This window comes from Neovison vison, chromosome 3, assembly GCF_020171115.1.
Source record: "Neovison vison isolate M4711 chromosome 3, ASM_NN_V1, whole genome shotgun sequence".
NCBI lineage: Eukaryota > Metazoa > Chordata > Mammalia > Carnivora > Mustelidae > Neogale > Neogale vison.
The window spans coordinates 163,640,049-163,657,029 of NC_058093.1; the positions used below are offsets into that span (position 1 = coordinate 163,640,049).

The following is a 16,981-nucleotide window of genomic DNA, read 5'->3' on the forward strand; positions in this document are numbered from 1 at the left end:
CCCGCCCCCATCGCCTCCTTTAATACCGTCACGTGAGGGGCGAGCGCGGGGCCTGCCGGGACGGGTACTGCCGGTGGGTCAGGGTTCGGCCTCAATATGGCGGTTCCGGTCGGGCAGTGACCAAGGTTTTGCCGTCGGGAGGATTAACTGGCGATTGTCGGCGTCTCCACCTATCGGGGTGTAATGCGAGGACGCCGGGGCGAGCCCTGAGGAGCGGCGGTGCCGGGGAGGGGTCGGTGCTGTGTGGCCGGGAGCCGGGGAGCGGCGTCTGTTCCTTCTGTGGGTCTCAAGGCTTCAGTGTGGGGCCCCGCCCGGCCGGGTTAGGCCGGCGGGCGGCGGCAGTAGCTGCTGCAGCCGCAGGATCAGCCTCTGAGAGTGGGCCGGAGGGCGGGCGCCGCCGCGATGGCCCAGTGTGTGCAATCAGTGCAGGAGCTAATCCCGGACTCCTTCGTCCCCTGTGTCGCCGCACTGTGCAGCGACGAAGCCGAGCGGCTCACTCGTCTCAATCACCTTAGCTTCGCGGAGTTGCTTAAGCCCTTCTCTCGCCTCACTTCGGAGGGTATGTGGTCTCCTCCCTTTTTCACTGTGCTCCCTCAAACAGGGCCGGGAGAAGGAAGTTGGGAATGGGCAGGGAAGAAAAGGGCGATGTTTACATCTTGGAGCCGGTAGAGTGGCGTCTGGGGCTGGGGCCCCGCGGTGTCTCTGGCGGCGGCTGGGGGAGGGGCCATGAGCGAGGTTGTCAAGACTGCGCGGTCCTAACCTCCGGTTACTCTGGGCACTTTTCCTTCTTCCCGGGACAAGCCGGGCTGCTCGGTAATTAGTCTCAAGAAAAACATGAGCCCCGGAGAAGGGCGTTGAGACGGTTTCCAACGGCCATAGGGAGGGAATTAGGAAGTTGCAAGGCGAGTGAAGGTAGACAGATGCTGCCTTTTAGACCGATGAGGTCTTAGTAAAGAAGACGAATCATCTTCCTCTGGGTGTTAAACTGGACTTTCAAAGTTGTCTTGAATATTACATTCTTCGGGTAATGGGGCCTTACTCTTTCTAAGCTTCTCATCAGTTATTTTATGTATTTTCTTTGAAAATATAAACTTTTTAGTAGGTATAGAATACTTAACCTCTTCCGAAAAAAAAATTACGAAAATAATAACTTGTAAGAGCCTTGATGGACGAGAAAGTAAGGACAAGTTGTGATTAATTTAGATAGTTGGTGTTGAATAGGTTTATAGGAATGGAAAAGTCCTAAAATTTAGTTTTTCAGATAAAAGTTTAATCAAGAGAAACGTGTCTTTTATTTAAGAGTTATCTGTTTTCTCCACCTTTAGTTTCTTTGTTAGGGAGAAATAAGCATAACTCCTGAGTATTTAACCAATAATATATCTTTCTTTGTGAACAGAGCATAAAGTATAGGTGAAGTTCTTTGTTAAGGTCTGTATAAAATGAAGTGTTCTGTAACAAGGCTCTGTCAGTCGAACGATTATGATTATTATTTGGTTATGATTTTTCCACAAAATATGCTGTGCCATAAATTTATGTATATACATGCCACAGGTGTGTATTCTTTGGGAGAATAGCTCCCTAAGATCACTTTATTATTTAAAGGAGAGCAGGAGCTGTCCAAAAAAAGTTTGGGAACCCATGGATTTCTTCAGCTTGTACCTTAGCCATCAGTCTCAGCTCCTCCAGTGTTGCACTAAATCAACAAGAACAACAAAGTGCCCTACATTTTTAAAGTCTTTAAAAAAAAATGTGAGAATCTGTTTGACTTTGATGTGTATGCCCTTTCCTGCTTTGTTAATAAAGAATAATAATGCTAATACTTGATACCTGCTGTATTTAGCTTTTCTCTTTTAGTTCTCATTGAATCCTGTGAGGTAGCTAACATCACCATATTAAATTTGGGAACACTGAAGCATAAAGATGTTAACTTGTCCACAGTATTCAAGGTAGGAAAGATTTAAAAACAGGCAGTGTGACTCAAGGGGTTCTTAAGTCATCTTATCTCCTGGCAATAGGATCGTTTATTCACACTAGAGAACAGTGCTGTCCCATAGAAATACAGTGGTATTCACATACACAATTTTAAATTATTTAGTAGTCACACTGTAAAAAAAGTAGAAAATCAGATGAAATTAGTTTTAATATTTCCAAAATTCTAGCATTTCAACTTGTAATCAGTATAAAACATCTTTGTATTTTACGTTTTTTTTTTGTTGCCAAGTCTGAACTTTGTTATGCATTTAAACATTTTCATTATTTATATTTTAGTTTGGACTAGACATTTCAGTTGCCCAATGGCCACATCTGGCTTCTGCCTTCTGCAGTGAAAAAGGGCTCACTTCAGTATTCTGATTTCCTTCTGAAAACTGCAAAAGATTTAGGGAAGAAATACAATGAATTGGACTTTCATGGTTAAGTAGAAAGTTGGTGGAAAGGAAAAGTGCCAGCTGTCCCTGTTGAGGAGGGGAATGAAGTTAGAACAGCATGGGCAAAAGGTATAAATGATGATTGAGTGGTTGGGGAACAGTGAGGAAATTGTCCCTATCAGAGTGTAAGATAGTAAGGGAAGATGCCTAGATAAGGGAGGGTCTTGAATTCTAGGAACGAGATTTTGGATTTCATATTTAATTGTTAAGTGTATGACAGTCACAGATTCTTGAGCAAGGGTAGCAAATTGGGGAGATTGGAATTGTTAGGTATTTAAGGGTAAGTAGGAGTTGATAGCCATTTCAAAGTTTAAAATGATTAGGCATAGACTTTGTTGGTGGTATTAGCAATCCAGTGAAAATGACTTAATTTTTCTGTGGTTTAATTTTTTTGCTGGTGAATAAATTTTGGGGTTCTTTGCCATCCAGAAAAGGCTACTTTTTTTTGGTCTCAAGTGTGGGGACTCCTCTAATTTAGCTTATCTTTAGGCAATGAGGCATGAGAATATAACTTCAGCACATAATTTAAGAATACAACTAACCACAACAACTAAAATTTCCTTAGAAGGAGAAAGGAATGTTAAAAAAAATTGGACTCCATTTCTGGCCTGCAGGTATTTGAGGTCAAAACTTGCTTTGACTATGGAGGTAGCAATGTACACTGTTGAGTATTTCCAGGGGACTTTTTTTGGTCTTTTTTCTTTTTTAAGATGTCAGTAGAAAAACATGGTGTAAAGCTGTAATGGGAGGGTTGAGAAAACAAATTTGAATGCCATGCATATGTAGCACCTCAAATACACCTTGATGTATTAGGTGGTGGAGAACCATTCTAGATTCCTTGGATAAATTTTTTTAAATCCAACAAGCATCTCTTTATATTAAATAATAGTGTTATAATTTTACGATCATTATGGTAGATCTCATTTAAGTCTCATTATATTTGAGTCTTAAAGAATATATCTGTGTCATTTCAACACAAAGTTTGTAACCTTAATGCTGCTTGAGAAATTTCCACTGGCCATCCATTTCAACGAATAATGGTGATAGTATTACTTAACTAAACCTCACTGTTTTTGCTGTCATAGTGATAGTTCTTCAATAATTCTGAGCGGTTTTCAGCACATCATTCAGACATTTATAAGGAAATTTCACTTAATCACCAGCTTTTGAAAGTATTTGGTTTTTGCTTTCAAAAGGTATATATTATTTTAAATTGACTAAATTTATTTAAGGGTTTAAAAGAATAGAATGTAGTTTTTATGTAAATCTTGAATATTTTCTAAAGGACCTTTGAAGGATACTCACTGACTCTTGTTTTCTTAAGTTTCTTTTTAAAAGTTATTAATTCATCAAAAAATATTTCATCAGTCTTAACTATTTCAAGTACCAAATGATAAATTCAAGCCAAGTTTTCATAATTTAGATACATATATATATATTGTTTGTGTCCTTTTTTGTACAAGTTAGGATTTTTTTTCCCCCAGCAATTGAGATAAAACAGGTGAAGTTTCTTGTGCTAGGTAAAAACATAAAAGATATCATTATTTCATTTTTAAAATATATTCCATAGAACACCCGATGTGTTATAGATTCTCTGGAAATGAATTTTGTGATCAAATAAGTTTCCTTGTAATAGATGTGTTTGGGAGAATTACAGTGTCATTTAACATATTAAAAGCTCTGGGAAGACCTGGTATAAAGAGACATTTTAAAAACTTAATTCTATACTTCCCTAATTTATATGGAATTGATTTTTCTAAAACAGCTCTTAACTAGCTTGAGGAAAGAGTATTCCATGGAACTGCACGTACTGGGAAATGTTACTTTATAATAACAGTATTCAAGAAATTATATGGTAACATAAAAATAAGAGGGTAATAGAGCTGAATTTTATTTTGAAATTGAGGTGTTATGTGATCTATAAAGTCCGCTTTTGTGATCCTGTACTGTTAATGAAGCCAGGCTTTTGAGTTTTTTTGTATGTGATTTTTTTAAGAGCTTTTCTCTTAATCATTCTTAGCTCTTATCTTCCTTTTTTATTAGGTTAGTTTTGTGATATTCCCATGTTCTACTTATCTATTGTTGTATAACAAATCACTCCAAAATTTAGCACCTTGATGGGGAAAAAAGCATTTATTATCTCCCAGTTTCTCAGGCATCTTGAAGTGGCTTAGCTGGGTGGCTCTGGCTCAGGGTCTTTCTTAAGGTTGTAGTGGAACTATTGGCCGAGACCATAGTCATCAGGGGCTGGAGGATCTGCTTCCAAGCTCACTCACGTGATTGTTGGCAAGTCTCATTTCCTCACTAGATGTTGTCCTGAGACCTCTGTTCTGTGCCCTGTGGGACTCTCCACAGGCTCCCTGAGTGTCCTCATGGAGAGACAGTTAGATTCTCTCAAAGGGAGTGATGAGAGAACCCGTGATAGGAGTGTACTCTTGTAACCTTATTTCAGAAGTAATATGCCCTTGTTTTTGCTGTGTTCTTTGGTCACATATGCCAACCATGGGATGTGGGAAGGGACTACACAAGAGTACGTGTAACACAAAGTATGGATTCATTGGGAACCATTTCAGAAGCTGGCTGCCACATCTGTTAACTCATTTCTGGATTTATTAGTAGGATACCTAATAAATTACCACTGAACAAGGGCAAAACTAGAATGCTTTTTTTAAAAAAAATTTTATTTATTTTTATTTTTTTATTTTTAAAGATTTATTTATTTATTTATTTGAGAGAGAGAAATCACAAGTAGATGGAGAGGCAGGCAGAGAGAGAGAGAGAGAGGGAAGCAGGCTCCCTGCTGAGCAGAGAGCCCGATGCGGAACTCAATCCCAGGACCCTGAGATCATGACCTGAGCCGAAGGCAGCGGCTTAACCCGCTGTGCCACCCAGGTGCCCTTTTTTTTTTTTTTAAAAAAAATGGTAATCTTTACCTTCACTGTGCAGCTCTAACTCACAACCTCCCCTCTGCCCCAACGGACCAAAAGTCAGGTGCTCAATGGACTGAGCCAAACAGGTACCACTAGAATGTCTTTTTTTGGGTTAACACTTAGGAATACTAAAAAATAATTAACGAATTTAAAATTTTGAGAGACATTTAATACACACATAGCTACTTATATTATTTCACAATTATAGACCAACTTTGGGGAGAATACTTACACAATAGCTTCTTAAAATATCAGAAATACAACATGGTATTTTTGTATTTTTCATTTTTTTCTATTTCATAGTTGGACTGTCTTTGAAGTTTAATTAGGGAGAGAGGCTTGTGTGGGTTTAAACTAGAAAACAAACAAGAGGGCGCCTGGGTGGCTCAGTGGGTTAAGCTGCTGCCTTCGGCTCAGGTCATGATCTCAGGGTCCTGGGATCGAGTCCTGCATCGGTCCTGCTTCCTCCTCTCTCTCTCTGCCTGCCTCTCTGCCTACTTGTGATCTGTCTCTGTCAAATAAATAAATAAAATCTTTAAAAAAAAAAAGAAAACAAGAATTGAGAGAAGTGAATTTCCTACTATGCAGAACCAACTAATATTAATCTTCATGTCATATTTACATTGTAATTTTTCCTTTCCTTTAACAAGAAATCAAACACACAATTGAAGTTTCTTTCATCGTGGGCAATCATTATAATGGAATTTGCATGTATACTTTCTATATATGTATTCTTACAAGTCCACATATTTATACCTATATATTATTTTTATTTTTTTTAAGATTTTATTTATTTATTTGACAGATCACAAGTAGACAGAGAGGCAGGCAGAGAGAGAGAGAGGGAAGCAGGCTCCCTGCTGAGCAGAGAGCCCAATGTGGGACTCCATCCCCTGACCCTGAGATCATGACCCAAGCCAAAGGCAGCGGCTCAACCCACTGAGCCACCCAGGTGCCCCCCACCCAGGTGCCCCACTATTTTTATTTTTAATTTTTTTAAAAAAGATTTTATTCATTTGACAGCCAGCAAGAGAGGGAACACAAGCAGGGGGAGTAAAAGAGGGAGAAGCAGGCTTCCTGCTGTGCAGGGAGCCCAATGCTGGGCTCAATCCCAGGACTCTCGGATCATGATCTGAAGTGAACACAGATGCTTAATGATTGAGCCACTGAGATTCACCCATATATACTATTTTAAAAAGATTATGTTTGTTAATTTAAAAATTAGATGTCAACAGAGAAGACATCTAGGAGATTGAGGAAGACATTTGATGTAACTTTATTTAAAATATAGGCAGGCTTGAATGTCAAAGCTTGATATAAAGATTCTCCCTTGAGGAAAAAGTGTTGGTTTTTTATGGGTAGGTACCCAGAGCCAGTTTTCCAAGTCGCCTTTTATTTGTATAGAATGATCCATGCTATACTTGAAATAGTATTTGTGATACTTGCTGCTTTCATCAGTTCTTGAGTGCCTATCTGTAGAGTTATGTACGTGGCAGGTGTGGTACTCATTGCTTTATACTTACCGTCTCATCTAAAAATAGCTCATCTAAATTCTTAAAAAGTAAACATGTGAAGGAAGCATGAATTTACATGTGAGAGATGAGGAAATTGAAGCATGGACAAGTTAAAAAGTTGTTTAGGATAACCCAGTTAACATGTGGTGGGTTGGGATTAAAGAAAGTCTGACTCTGAAAGTTGAGTCCTTAATATGATGGACTGCTTTTAATATTATTGTGGAAACTAATCTTCTTGTCCGATTATATTTATGTGAAAAAATATGCTCGCATTTTCTACTGTGCACTGTGGACACTGTCTTATTGCTACAGTCTCCTGCAGATCCGTTCTCTCAAATGTTTTGAACCACTGGTTATAAATCCTATAGGCTAAGGCAAGGCCTATAGCAGTTGGAGGAATCAGGAGGTATTGGGGTGGGAGAAGGGATCTGCATGTTGTGGTTTGTTTTGTTTTGTTTTGAGCAGTTTTAGGTTCATAGTGAAATTGAGCAGAGAATACAGAGTTTCCGTATACCTCATGTTCTAGCACATGCACAACCTCCCCACTGTCAACATCCTGGACCAGGGTGGCCACTGACTTTCTGATTGTGAAATAGGGCTGGGAATGCAGGCAATATGCTAGGAGAAGCAGAGGAAGCCCACAGACAGCACTTAATTTCCCTTTCTTCTCCTTTACTGTTTTCAGCATTGGTACCATAGATCTCACAGGTCACACTGCCCTGCACTGGCCTGAGGGTGAGGTGAGAATTAGGGGTTTGGTATTAATGGGGATTGGTCCCTGGTGATTCCAAACATAGGAGGAAGGGAAGAACCCACAAATCAGAAAGTTGGTGAGCAGTTAGCTTTGTGGGAGGTTAGACTGTCTTGCTAGTCCTTTTGGTATGTAAGGAAGTGTTCTAAGTCAGTTGTATTTGTGGAAGACTGTTCAACTATTCCATTTGGAATTTCTTGTTTCTTTTTTTTTTTTTTTTAACGATTTTATTTATTTGATAGAGAGCACAAGCAGGGGGAGCAGCAGGCAGAGGAGGAGGGAGAAGCAGGTTTCCCGCAGAGCAGAAAGCCTGACATGGGACTGGATTCCAGGACCCTGGGATCTTGACCTGAGCTGAAGGCAGATGATCAGCCAACTGAGCTACCCAAGTGCCGCCTCCCTTTTTAAAGATTTTTTTTTTTTTTTTAATTTGACAGAGAGAGAGAGAGAGAAGAACCATGAGCGGGGGGGAGGGGGTGGTACTGAGGGAGAAGGAACTCCCCACTAAGCAGGGAGCCAGATGCAGGACTTGATCCCCTGGGATCATGACCTGAACCAAAGACAAACGCTTAACTGACTGAACCACTCAGGTGTCCCCTCTGGTTTCTGATTTGAGCCTTCTTTTTGTGAAGTATTAACTCAATTCTTGATTGTTGTTATACTTGGGTTGTTATGCACTGCATAGAATTAATTTCAAGTTTTTTTCTTTTTTTTAAGTTCATATGAGAGATCCTAATAATCAGCTCCATGTAATAAAAAATCTGAAGATAGCAGTAAGCAACATTATCACCCAGCCACCTCAGCCTGGAGCCATTCGGAAGCTTTTGAATGATGTGGTTTCTGGCAGTCAACCTGCGGAAGGATTAGTAGCTAATGTGATTACAGCAGGAGATTATGACCTCAACATCAGTGGTATGTTATAAGTTTTTTTTTATTATTATTTAAGTGAAGTTTTCTTTTGTTAGAAAAGCAGTTCTGTATCTCGGAAATCATTCAGCAAACACTTACATTCCTACTGGGTGCTAGAGGCTGGGAATACAGTTGTGGAAAAAAATAGTACTTGCTTTTACGGAGGTTATAGTCAAGTAGGCAGCCAACTGTGAATTACATGATTTCATTTTATTTTTTTTAATAATGAGAAGGTTTTTATAGTTCTCCTTGTAAAGTTAATAGAAGGCTCCATGAGGGCAGGGACTTTGGCTCTTTATTTTCTTTCTGGGGCCTAAAATAATGTCTAAAACATATGCATAATAAATATCTCTTGAATGAAAGAACTAGCAGTAGACAAAAGTGTTTTTTTTATGATGTAAGTAATACTAAAGCATTAAGTTTATTTTATTTTTTATCCAGCTGTTGAAGAAATTTTTATAATATATGAATAAATATTTAATCTTTTTAAAGTGTTTATTAATCTGATTTAAATGGTGTTTTCTTAGTAAGATTGGTAGGTGAAATATATTAATATGTAAAATGAGTTGGCAGTGTTTGGTGTGACTCTTCTCGAATGCAAAAGACTAGAGACATGGAATAGACCTTTAGCGGGAAAAGATTAAAAGTACATCATCTAATCAGGATATTTCAGCAACTTAATAAAATAACCTTTTTAGGTTGGTATAATTTATAATCTAATATTTTAACACCTAATCGCATATTTAAAGATTTCCTTAAACATTTAAAAAGAATTTAAATGATATCTTTTAGGTCACAAAGTTAATTGGTCTCACTTATATAGTTAGACATGTTTGTAGAATTATTTTGTTTAGATGTCTTTCTATGTTATTAGCTTTAATTCCAGCAAAAATTAATTCAAGTATTTTAAGTTTAGAATATTATGGTTATCTTTTACACATTAAAAGAATCTGAATTTTAACTTAACGTATTTTGAGCAGTTCCTGGCATAATATGTTTTAACACAAGACAAATTTTGGATATTTCTGGGAGTATGTGTTGGAATTTGACCTGTTGTTTCCCTGTTACCATGGGAAATTCATGTTGAAATGTGAAGGACAATAAATGCCAGAATGTTCAAGTTTTTATACTACTGTAGTCATTAGTTAATTGGATAATTTGGATAAGTCACTTATTAAGACTTGGTTTCAAATTCAAGAGAATTTGTTTACATTCTTTCTTAAGGCCTTTCCTAGAAATTTAATCCTGTGATTCTGTTTCCCAGGGTCTTTAGCACTTCTGTGATTCATACAACAAATACTGATTTCCTTTTATATACCTTGCATCACAATAATAAAAATGAATAAGACATTATGTGAGTTCATAATCTGGTGGGGAGATAAACATCTAAATCAGTAGTCATAATACATTCTAATTTATAATACCTTGTAATCATAATGCATTATGACAGAGATGTGGCATTATCTGATATGCTGGAATGCTAAGGGGTACAGAGTGGACTTAGCTATCCTATTTAAAAAACAAACAATGTCTCTTTTTATACTGCAAATATCTTCCTAACCTCCGAAATCCATAGTACCTTTTACTTTTAGAAAATTTATCGAAATGATATGTGTGCACATAGATCAAATGCTGAAAAGACCAGAAATAACCGTGATGTGCTCCCTGAGTCTCTGCCCCACCAGTTCCTTTTTTCTTTTAAGATATTATTTATTTGTTAGAGCACAAGCCGGAGGAGCTGCTCTCCACTGAGAGAGAGCCAGACTCGGGGCTCAGTTTCAGGACCCTGGGATCATGACCTGAGCCAAAGGCAGATGCTTAACTGACTGAGCCACCCACGTGCCCCTCCCCCACCAGTTCCTCTGGTATTAAGTGTTTTTTGTTTTGTTTTGTTTTTAAGATTTATTTATTTATTTTAGAGAGAGGGTGAAAGAGCAAGAGAGTGCGAGCATGGGAAGGGGCAGAGGGGGAGGGAGAGAGAGAATCTCAAGCAAGTTCCACACCCAGTGCAGAGCCCAGTGTGGTCCTCAGTGCAGGGCTTGATCTCACAACCCTGAGAGCATGACCTGAGCCGAAATCAAGAGTTGGATGCTTAACTGACTGAACCACCTAAGTGTCCCTTGATTTAATGGTTTTTGGGTTTTATTTTAGATTTTTAAAAAATCTTATTTACTTATTTATTAGAGAGAGAGAGTGAGTTGAGCAAGAGAGCACAAGCAGGGGGAGCGGCGGGCAAAGAGAGAAGCAGACTTCCTGCCAAACAGGGAGCCTGAAGCAGTCGGTACTGGATCCCAATACCCTGGGATCGTGACCAGAGCTGAATGCAGATGCTTAACCGACTGAACCATCCAGGCGTCCCTGATTTAGTGTTTTTAGGTAATATCTGTATGTGGCTATCTATGGCTTAATCAGTTTTAAATTTTATTTATTGATTTCTCAATATAGATGATTTTTTTGAAGTTTTTGTTCTTTTTTTTTTTTTTCCAAATATTTTATTTATTTGATTGAGAGAAAGAAGGAGAGAGAATAAGGGAGAAGCAGACTCCCTGCTGAGTAGGCAGCCTGATGCAGGACTCCATTGCAAGACCCTGGGATCAGGACCTGAGCCACCCAGGTGCCCTGTAATTGATGAAGAGTTAACTTAATTATTCCCTCTTCTTCTTTTCCCATCTTCCTAGTGTAGTTTTCAAAATTTTTCGTTAATATTTACTCTTTACAGGATTACGGTTAAATATTACTCACTTCTTCATTTCAAAGCCAAATATTGGGCTTAGTTTGTTCTTATCATTTTGTTTTTTTTAGGACTTAGTAATTGTCTTTTTTTTTTTTTTTTTAAAGTAAGCTCTAGGCCCAGTGTGGGGCTTGAACTTAGACACTGAGATCAAGAGACCCATGCTCTACAGACTGAGCCAGCCAGGTACCTGTAATTATTATTTATTAGAGAGAGAGAGAGAGAGAGAGAGCGAGCGAGCACGCGCATAAGCAGGGATAGCAGCAGATAGAGGGAGAGGAAGAAACAGGCTCCTGCTGAGCAGGGAGTCCGATGGAGGGCTCAGTCCCAGGATCCTAGGATCATGACCTGAGCCGAAGGCAGACGCTTAACTGACTGAGCATCCAGGTGCCTCGTTTATTCTTTAGTATTTTCTCCTAAGTTTTTACTTAAGAGCAAAAAGCTTAAAGAGCACTCTAAAATAGTGGAAATTATTTTAAAAATGACTAGTAGAAAATAGGAACTTAGTGTTCTAGTTTCTCTAATATCTTGAACTCCTTTACTGTTTTTCATCGTCCTAGGAATTATTTATCAGTTGCGCCAAGCTACAAGAAAGTAGAATGGTGAAATTGTATAGAAAGATGTTGCAGTGGTGAAATAGTCACTGTTATTTTATCATCCTTTAGTAATTTCACATTGACCAAAATGCTGTATTTTCCTTTAAGAAGATATAAAAGAAGTCTGGAACATACCATCTTTGTAATCTGTCTTTGTCTTCATTTTTTTTTTTCTTTCATTGAGTATAGTTGAGAATTTTTCATTTTTAGTCCACATTGGCAACAGAAAGAAAATAGACAATGGAAAACACCTTTTTTTCATTTATAGATAAATTAGAAGGTGAATACAGTGAAACAGCAGTATTCTAGACTAATGCTGCCCAGTAGAAATATATGAGCCACTTATGTCATTTTCAATGTTTTGTAAATACAATAAAGTATGTAAAAAGAAGGATACCTGGCTGGCTCAGTGGAAGAGCACTGGACTCTTAGTCCCAGGGTTGTGGATTTAACCTCCATGTTGGAAATAGAGGTTACTAAGAAAATTAAATAAACCAGAAAAAAAATGCGAAAAGAAACAGGTAAAATTAATTTGAATGTACTTTATTTGACCCAGTATGTACAAAATATTACTTCAACATGTAATCCTTGTAAAATTCTTCTCTTGATACTATCTGAAATCATATGTGTATTTTATATCTGCAACACATCTTAGTTCAGAAAAGCCACATTTCAGGTGTCATATGTGGCTAATGATTACTGACTTTAGTGGACAACATAGTGTTAAACTCTAGTGACAGTGATGGAATTAATCAGTATTTTGAAAATATACTGAAATCCTAATCAGTGAGTCTTCAGATGACAGTATCTAATACAGATTTTTCTCAAGCTCAAGAATAAGTGAGCCATGTATGTGTAAGAACAAAAAAGAAATACAGCATTTTCATCTAACTAGTCAGTAATTTAGTCAGTAATTCACACGGTATTTTGAGACAAGAACTTAGACCATTCTCTTTTGTTAAAGGACATGTGACAGTATTTTTTCATGCTATATGGTGTTTGTATAACAAAATTAATTAATACAGTTCATACGTGGACAAATGCTGAAGCAGATAGGCAGGTAGGTGCGTGTATGAAGGGGATTGGAAGGGATTAGATGACGTAGAAGTGAAAAATTCACTGGGTTTATTGATCTTCTGTTTGTTATTTAGAGGTCTAAAAATGAAGATGTTTTGTAGTGATGGAGCAAATAAAATGAACTTTTTCTCTTCAGCAAATTATGAACCATCGAAGTTTTCAAGATGCAAGTGCAAGAAGGAACAGAAGTAATGATAAACTAGAACTTAGAGATGTATTTGAATCTGGAATCAGGGTTTACAAGATGGATGTGTTCCAAGTTAAAGAATGACCGTTGAACAGTTAGTTGTATTCAAGGGACATTGCGTAATTGAGGCATGTATGTCTTTAAATCAGGGAAAACAAATTTGAGTTTGCTATGTTTAAACTTTTACTAAAATTTCTAATAATGTTTTTTTAATGTGCCTTTATTCATAATTCTATAAATAAAAGTAAATTAAAAATACAATAAAATATCAAGGATCAGTTAGATTCAGTGATAAATGACAATGACTTTTTTCTTGATATACTTAAGGGTTAAAAGTATAATTTAAAAGAGGACAGTTTACTAAAAAAAAATCTTCCAGTCTGGTGTTAGAGAAGTTTAAAATTTAAAAATTTAAAAACATCTCTAGAATATTTTGATTTTTGCTGATTTTTCTGAAGAGACTTAAATGGAAATAGTCTCCTCAAAATAGTTCTCAAGGGAGTTGTTGAGATAGAAGAAGATAGTATTTTTTAATTTTCATATTAAAATTTTTTAATGATTTGAAAAATGATTATTTATGAAGAAAGCCATTTGTGACAACGTGACTAGTGGCAGAAGCACAAAACTTTAGTTCCAGAATCTTTTTACTCATATAGGTAATATTTAAAGGATTAATAGGTAAATAGGTTCTGGGATCATTGTATAAGTTTAGGAGTAGTTGGTTTTATTTTTGCAAATACAGATATATGTAAATCTTAAAGAAGAGGTGAAAAATGTTTTGTATCTTTAAGTACAAGTGAAAGTGCTTATTTACCACTGGGAGTTATCTTTCACACCTTCTAGGAGTATGGATTTAAAATACTGTCGTAAATTGATTTCTATTGAGCAATTTTAACTATTTTATATAATATTGTTCGTTTTAGCTACTACTCCATGGTTTGAATCTTATAGAGAGACCTTTCTTCAGTCGATGCCAGCATCAGATCATGAATTTCTGAACCACTATTTAGCATGTATCCTTTCACCTTTGTGTTTTCTTAAAATGAAATGTTTTCAAAGTTATCAGTCTCAGAAATAGCTCGATGAAGGCAAAATTATTGAGAATAATAGAGAATGGAGAATGGAGAAGTTTTTTATTGATGATGCTTCAAGTTTTTGTTAATTTTTTTTTTGTTAATTTTTTAAAAAATGGCATCCTAGATACAAGACTGGTTAGAATAAATTAATTTTTTAGTACAAAGTAAGAATACTGAGGGCTTGCTTATTGTTTTTCTTTTTTCTCCAGCTCAAATATTCCACATTTAATGAGTTTCTAAGCATTTTACGAAGAGGAAAAGTAAACTGTCAGTGTTAACTGCTTTTGCTGGTTGCCTCAAAATTAATTACTTATACAAAAGCTCATATTTAAGGATAGTTTTCCATTTTTCTAGTAACCTGTTTTACAGCTTTTAACCTCTTCTGACCATTATGGCTTTTTAGTTTTCTTAATGAAGTTGCAGAGAGAAGTTGAGAGGTAGGTTAGAGTATGAAATTGCAATGAGATAATTGATTGGAGAGGAACAGGATTCAGCAGAGCTGTTGAGGATATTGATGTATAGTTTGATATTGCTTATTTTTATGTTCATGGATTCTCTTATGTATGTATGTATGTATGTAAATGACCTAAAAAACTGTTAGCAAAATCTAAGATTTAAAACCTTGAGTAACTTGGTAATGTTGGAGGAATTATTTTGTGTTTGCAGTGAAAATCTAAGATACCAGATTTTTTTAGCTTGAAAAATCTCCTTTAAGTTTTATTTTAATAGGATAGTATTTATCATTTAGTGATAAGTGGTAATTACCTTAATGTGGCTTATAAGGTATGTTGGTAGCATCATCTAGTGAAGCTGAACCTGTGGAACAGTTTTCAAAGTTATCACAAGAACAGCATCGGATTCAGCACAACAGTGACTATTCCTACCCCAAGTGGTTTATACCAAATACACTTAAATATTATGTACTTTTACATGATGTAAGTGCAGGAGATGAACAGAGGTAAGCTTTTTTTTTTTTTAATTTAAAATTTTCCCTGTTAAATGATTAAGCATTGGTTTGGACTGGCTTGTTTAGATTGTAGATGTATTTTTTATCTAAGAAAGTAAAAGCTTATTAATTAAATATTTAACTCTATCTTTTACTCCAGAGTTATATTTGACAACTAAGTCATTTTATTATAGATTTCATATGGATATCCAGACTTCCCTTTCAATATATATTTCTCTGTTAACCACAATCTTTGTACAAAAGTGCCTGCCATTTTATAGGTCTTAGCTGTTATTTCTTACTTTAAATTTCCTATTTTTTTCTTTCCTCCTTCCTAGTTTTTTCTTACTTTTCACTTCTTGACTGTTTTTTAAAGGCACTTCTTTTTTCACTCTTTACCCTCTTGTCACTTTATATTTTTAGCCTTGATATTTTCATAGTCTCAAAAACATCCAGGCATTTCTTTCTTACTTGCCCTTTAATAATCATTATTAGTGAGTTGCCACAGTCCTTTTATCTTTGGAACAAATGATAAACTTACCTTTAAACATGAGTCTTGAAAATGGTGCAGTTTTATTTTGGAGTTTATTTTGACTTCTTGATTCAAGATGTAGATCAAATTAATCTTGTTTCAAGCTGTTATTGCGATTTCTCAATGCCATTTAGGAAATGTAGTCAAATAATTGTTTCTTGCCCTTGTTCTGAGCACATACCATTTATCTGTTAAATAAATATTACTTTATTTTTATTTTTTATTTTTATTCATTTTTAAAAAAATATTTTATTTTTATGTTATCTCTATACCCAGTGTGGGGCTTAAACTTACAACCCTGAGATCAAGAGTCCATGCTCTGGGGATCCTGGGTGGCTTGGTCAGTTAAGCTTCTGCCTTACACTCAGGTCATGATCCCAGGGTCCTGGGATCAAGCCCCACATCAGGCTCCCTGCTCAGTGGAGAGCCTACTTCTTTCTCCTCCATCTGCCAGCTGCTCCCCCTCCTTGTGCTCTCTGTCTCTCTCAAATAAATAAATAAAATCTTAAAAAAAAAATGTTGTATGCTGTACTGACTGAACCAGCTGGGCACCCTTAAATTTTCCTTTATAGCCAAAAATTTTTTCTGAGGAATAATTATTATTTAGGATTTTTAAAAAAGTTTCCTGTATAAATAGAAATAGTTTGAACTATTAAAATTAGTTTCTATCAGTTGAATATGGTATATATCTTTCATATTGAATAGTTGTAACTAGGATATTTAAGTAATTCAAGTGTTAGATAAGTTGTTCAAATGTTTAGCAGTATCATTGGTAAAGTGAGCAGTTTATTGTACTTAAGTATATATACATATATACACATATACGTGTATTTGTTTATACAAATTTATAACTTATTCAGTCTTAATTTTATAGTATATGAATATGATTTAATAAGTTTGTCAGGCCTGCTGTTTGTGTAGTACTATCTTCTACATTTGAATATGATATAAAATTTCTGGGTTTTGGGTTTTTTTGTTTGTTTGTTTTTTGCACTAGATGGCTAATTGACTAAAAAGATACTGTTTGAATTAGATTAGCTGTGTGCACTAAAATTTGATTTTTCATCAGAATATGCTGTGTGGTTCTTAGGCTGTCTTATCACTTGAATTATCTTTTTACCTACCAACTTCAGTAGTTTAGGTAAAATACGGAAATAAAAACGCTTTTTGTTGCATCTGAGATGTAACTCATGGAACTGGCTGTTAAAAATTTTGCAAGAAGAAAAGGTGGATTTTATGGAATAAAACCTATGGAATAAAAAAATCTTCAGCTTTTTCTCCTTTATTCCTTCAAACTGTGTCCCTT

General features: G+C 36.3%; 1 protein-coding gene and 1 long non-coding RNA gene across 4 annotated transcripts in view; one reads left to right on the plus strand and one right to left on the minus strand.

Moving 5' to 3' along the window:
- The window catches only part of LOC122902950, a 34,668-nt gene extending 34,470 nt beyond the window's left edge, over positions 1-198 (minus strand). The window contains exon 1 of the long non-coding RNA XR_006383896.1: positions 27-198. This is a non-coding gene — a long non-coding RNA (uncharacterized LOC122902950). The remainder of the gene's footprint in view (positions 1-26) is intronic.
- A 133-nt stretch (positions 199-331) lies between these two features.
- Positions 332-16,981, plus strand: part of TRAPPC8 (trafficking protein particle complex subunit 8) — a 76,253-nt gene continuing 59,603 nt past the window's right edge. For 2 of the 3 annotated variants that reach the window (XM_044243215.1, XM_044243216.1), the window contains exons 1-4: positions 332-559; positions 8,339-8,533; positions 14,045-14,134; positions 14,981-15,155. In XM_044243215.1, coding sequence (XP_044099150.1) covers positions 403-559; positions 8,339-8,533; positions 14,045-14,134; positions 14,981-15,155 — 617 coding nt within the window. In that variant the 5' untranslated portion in view covers positions 332-402. Of the gene's footprint in view, positions 560-7,462; positions 7,611-8,338; positions 8,534-14,044; positions 14,135-14,980; positions 15,156-16,981 lie in introns of those variants that run through there. The other variant, XM_044243217.1, reaches the window with a different exon arrangement.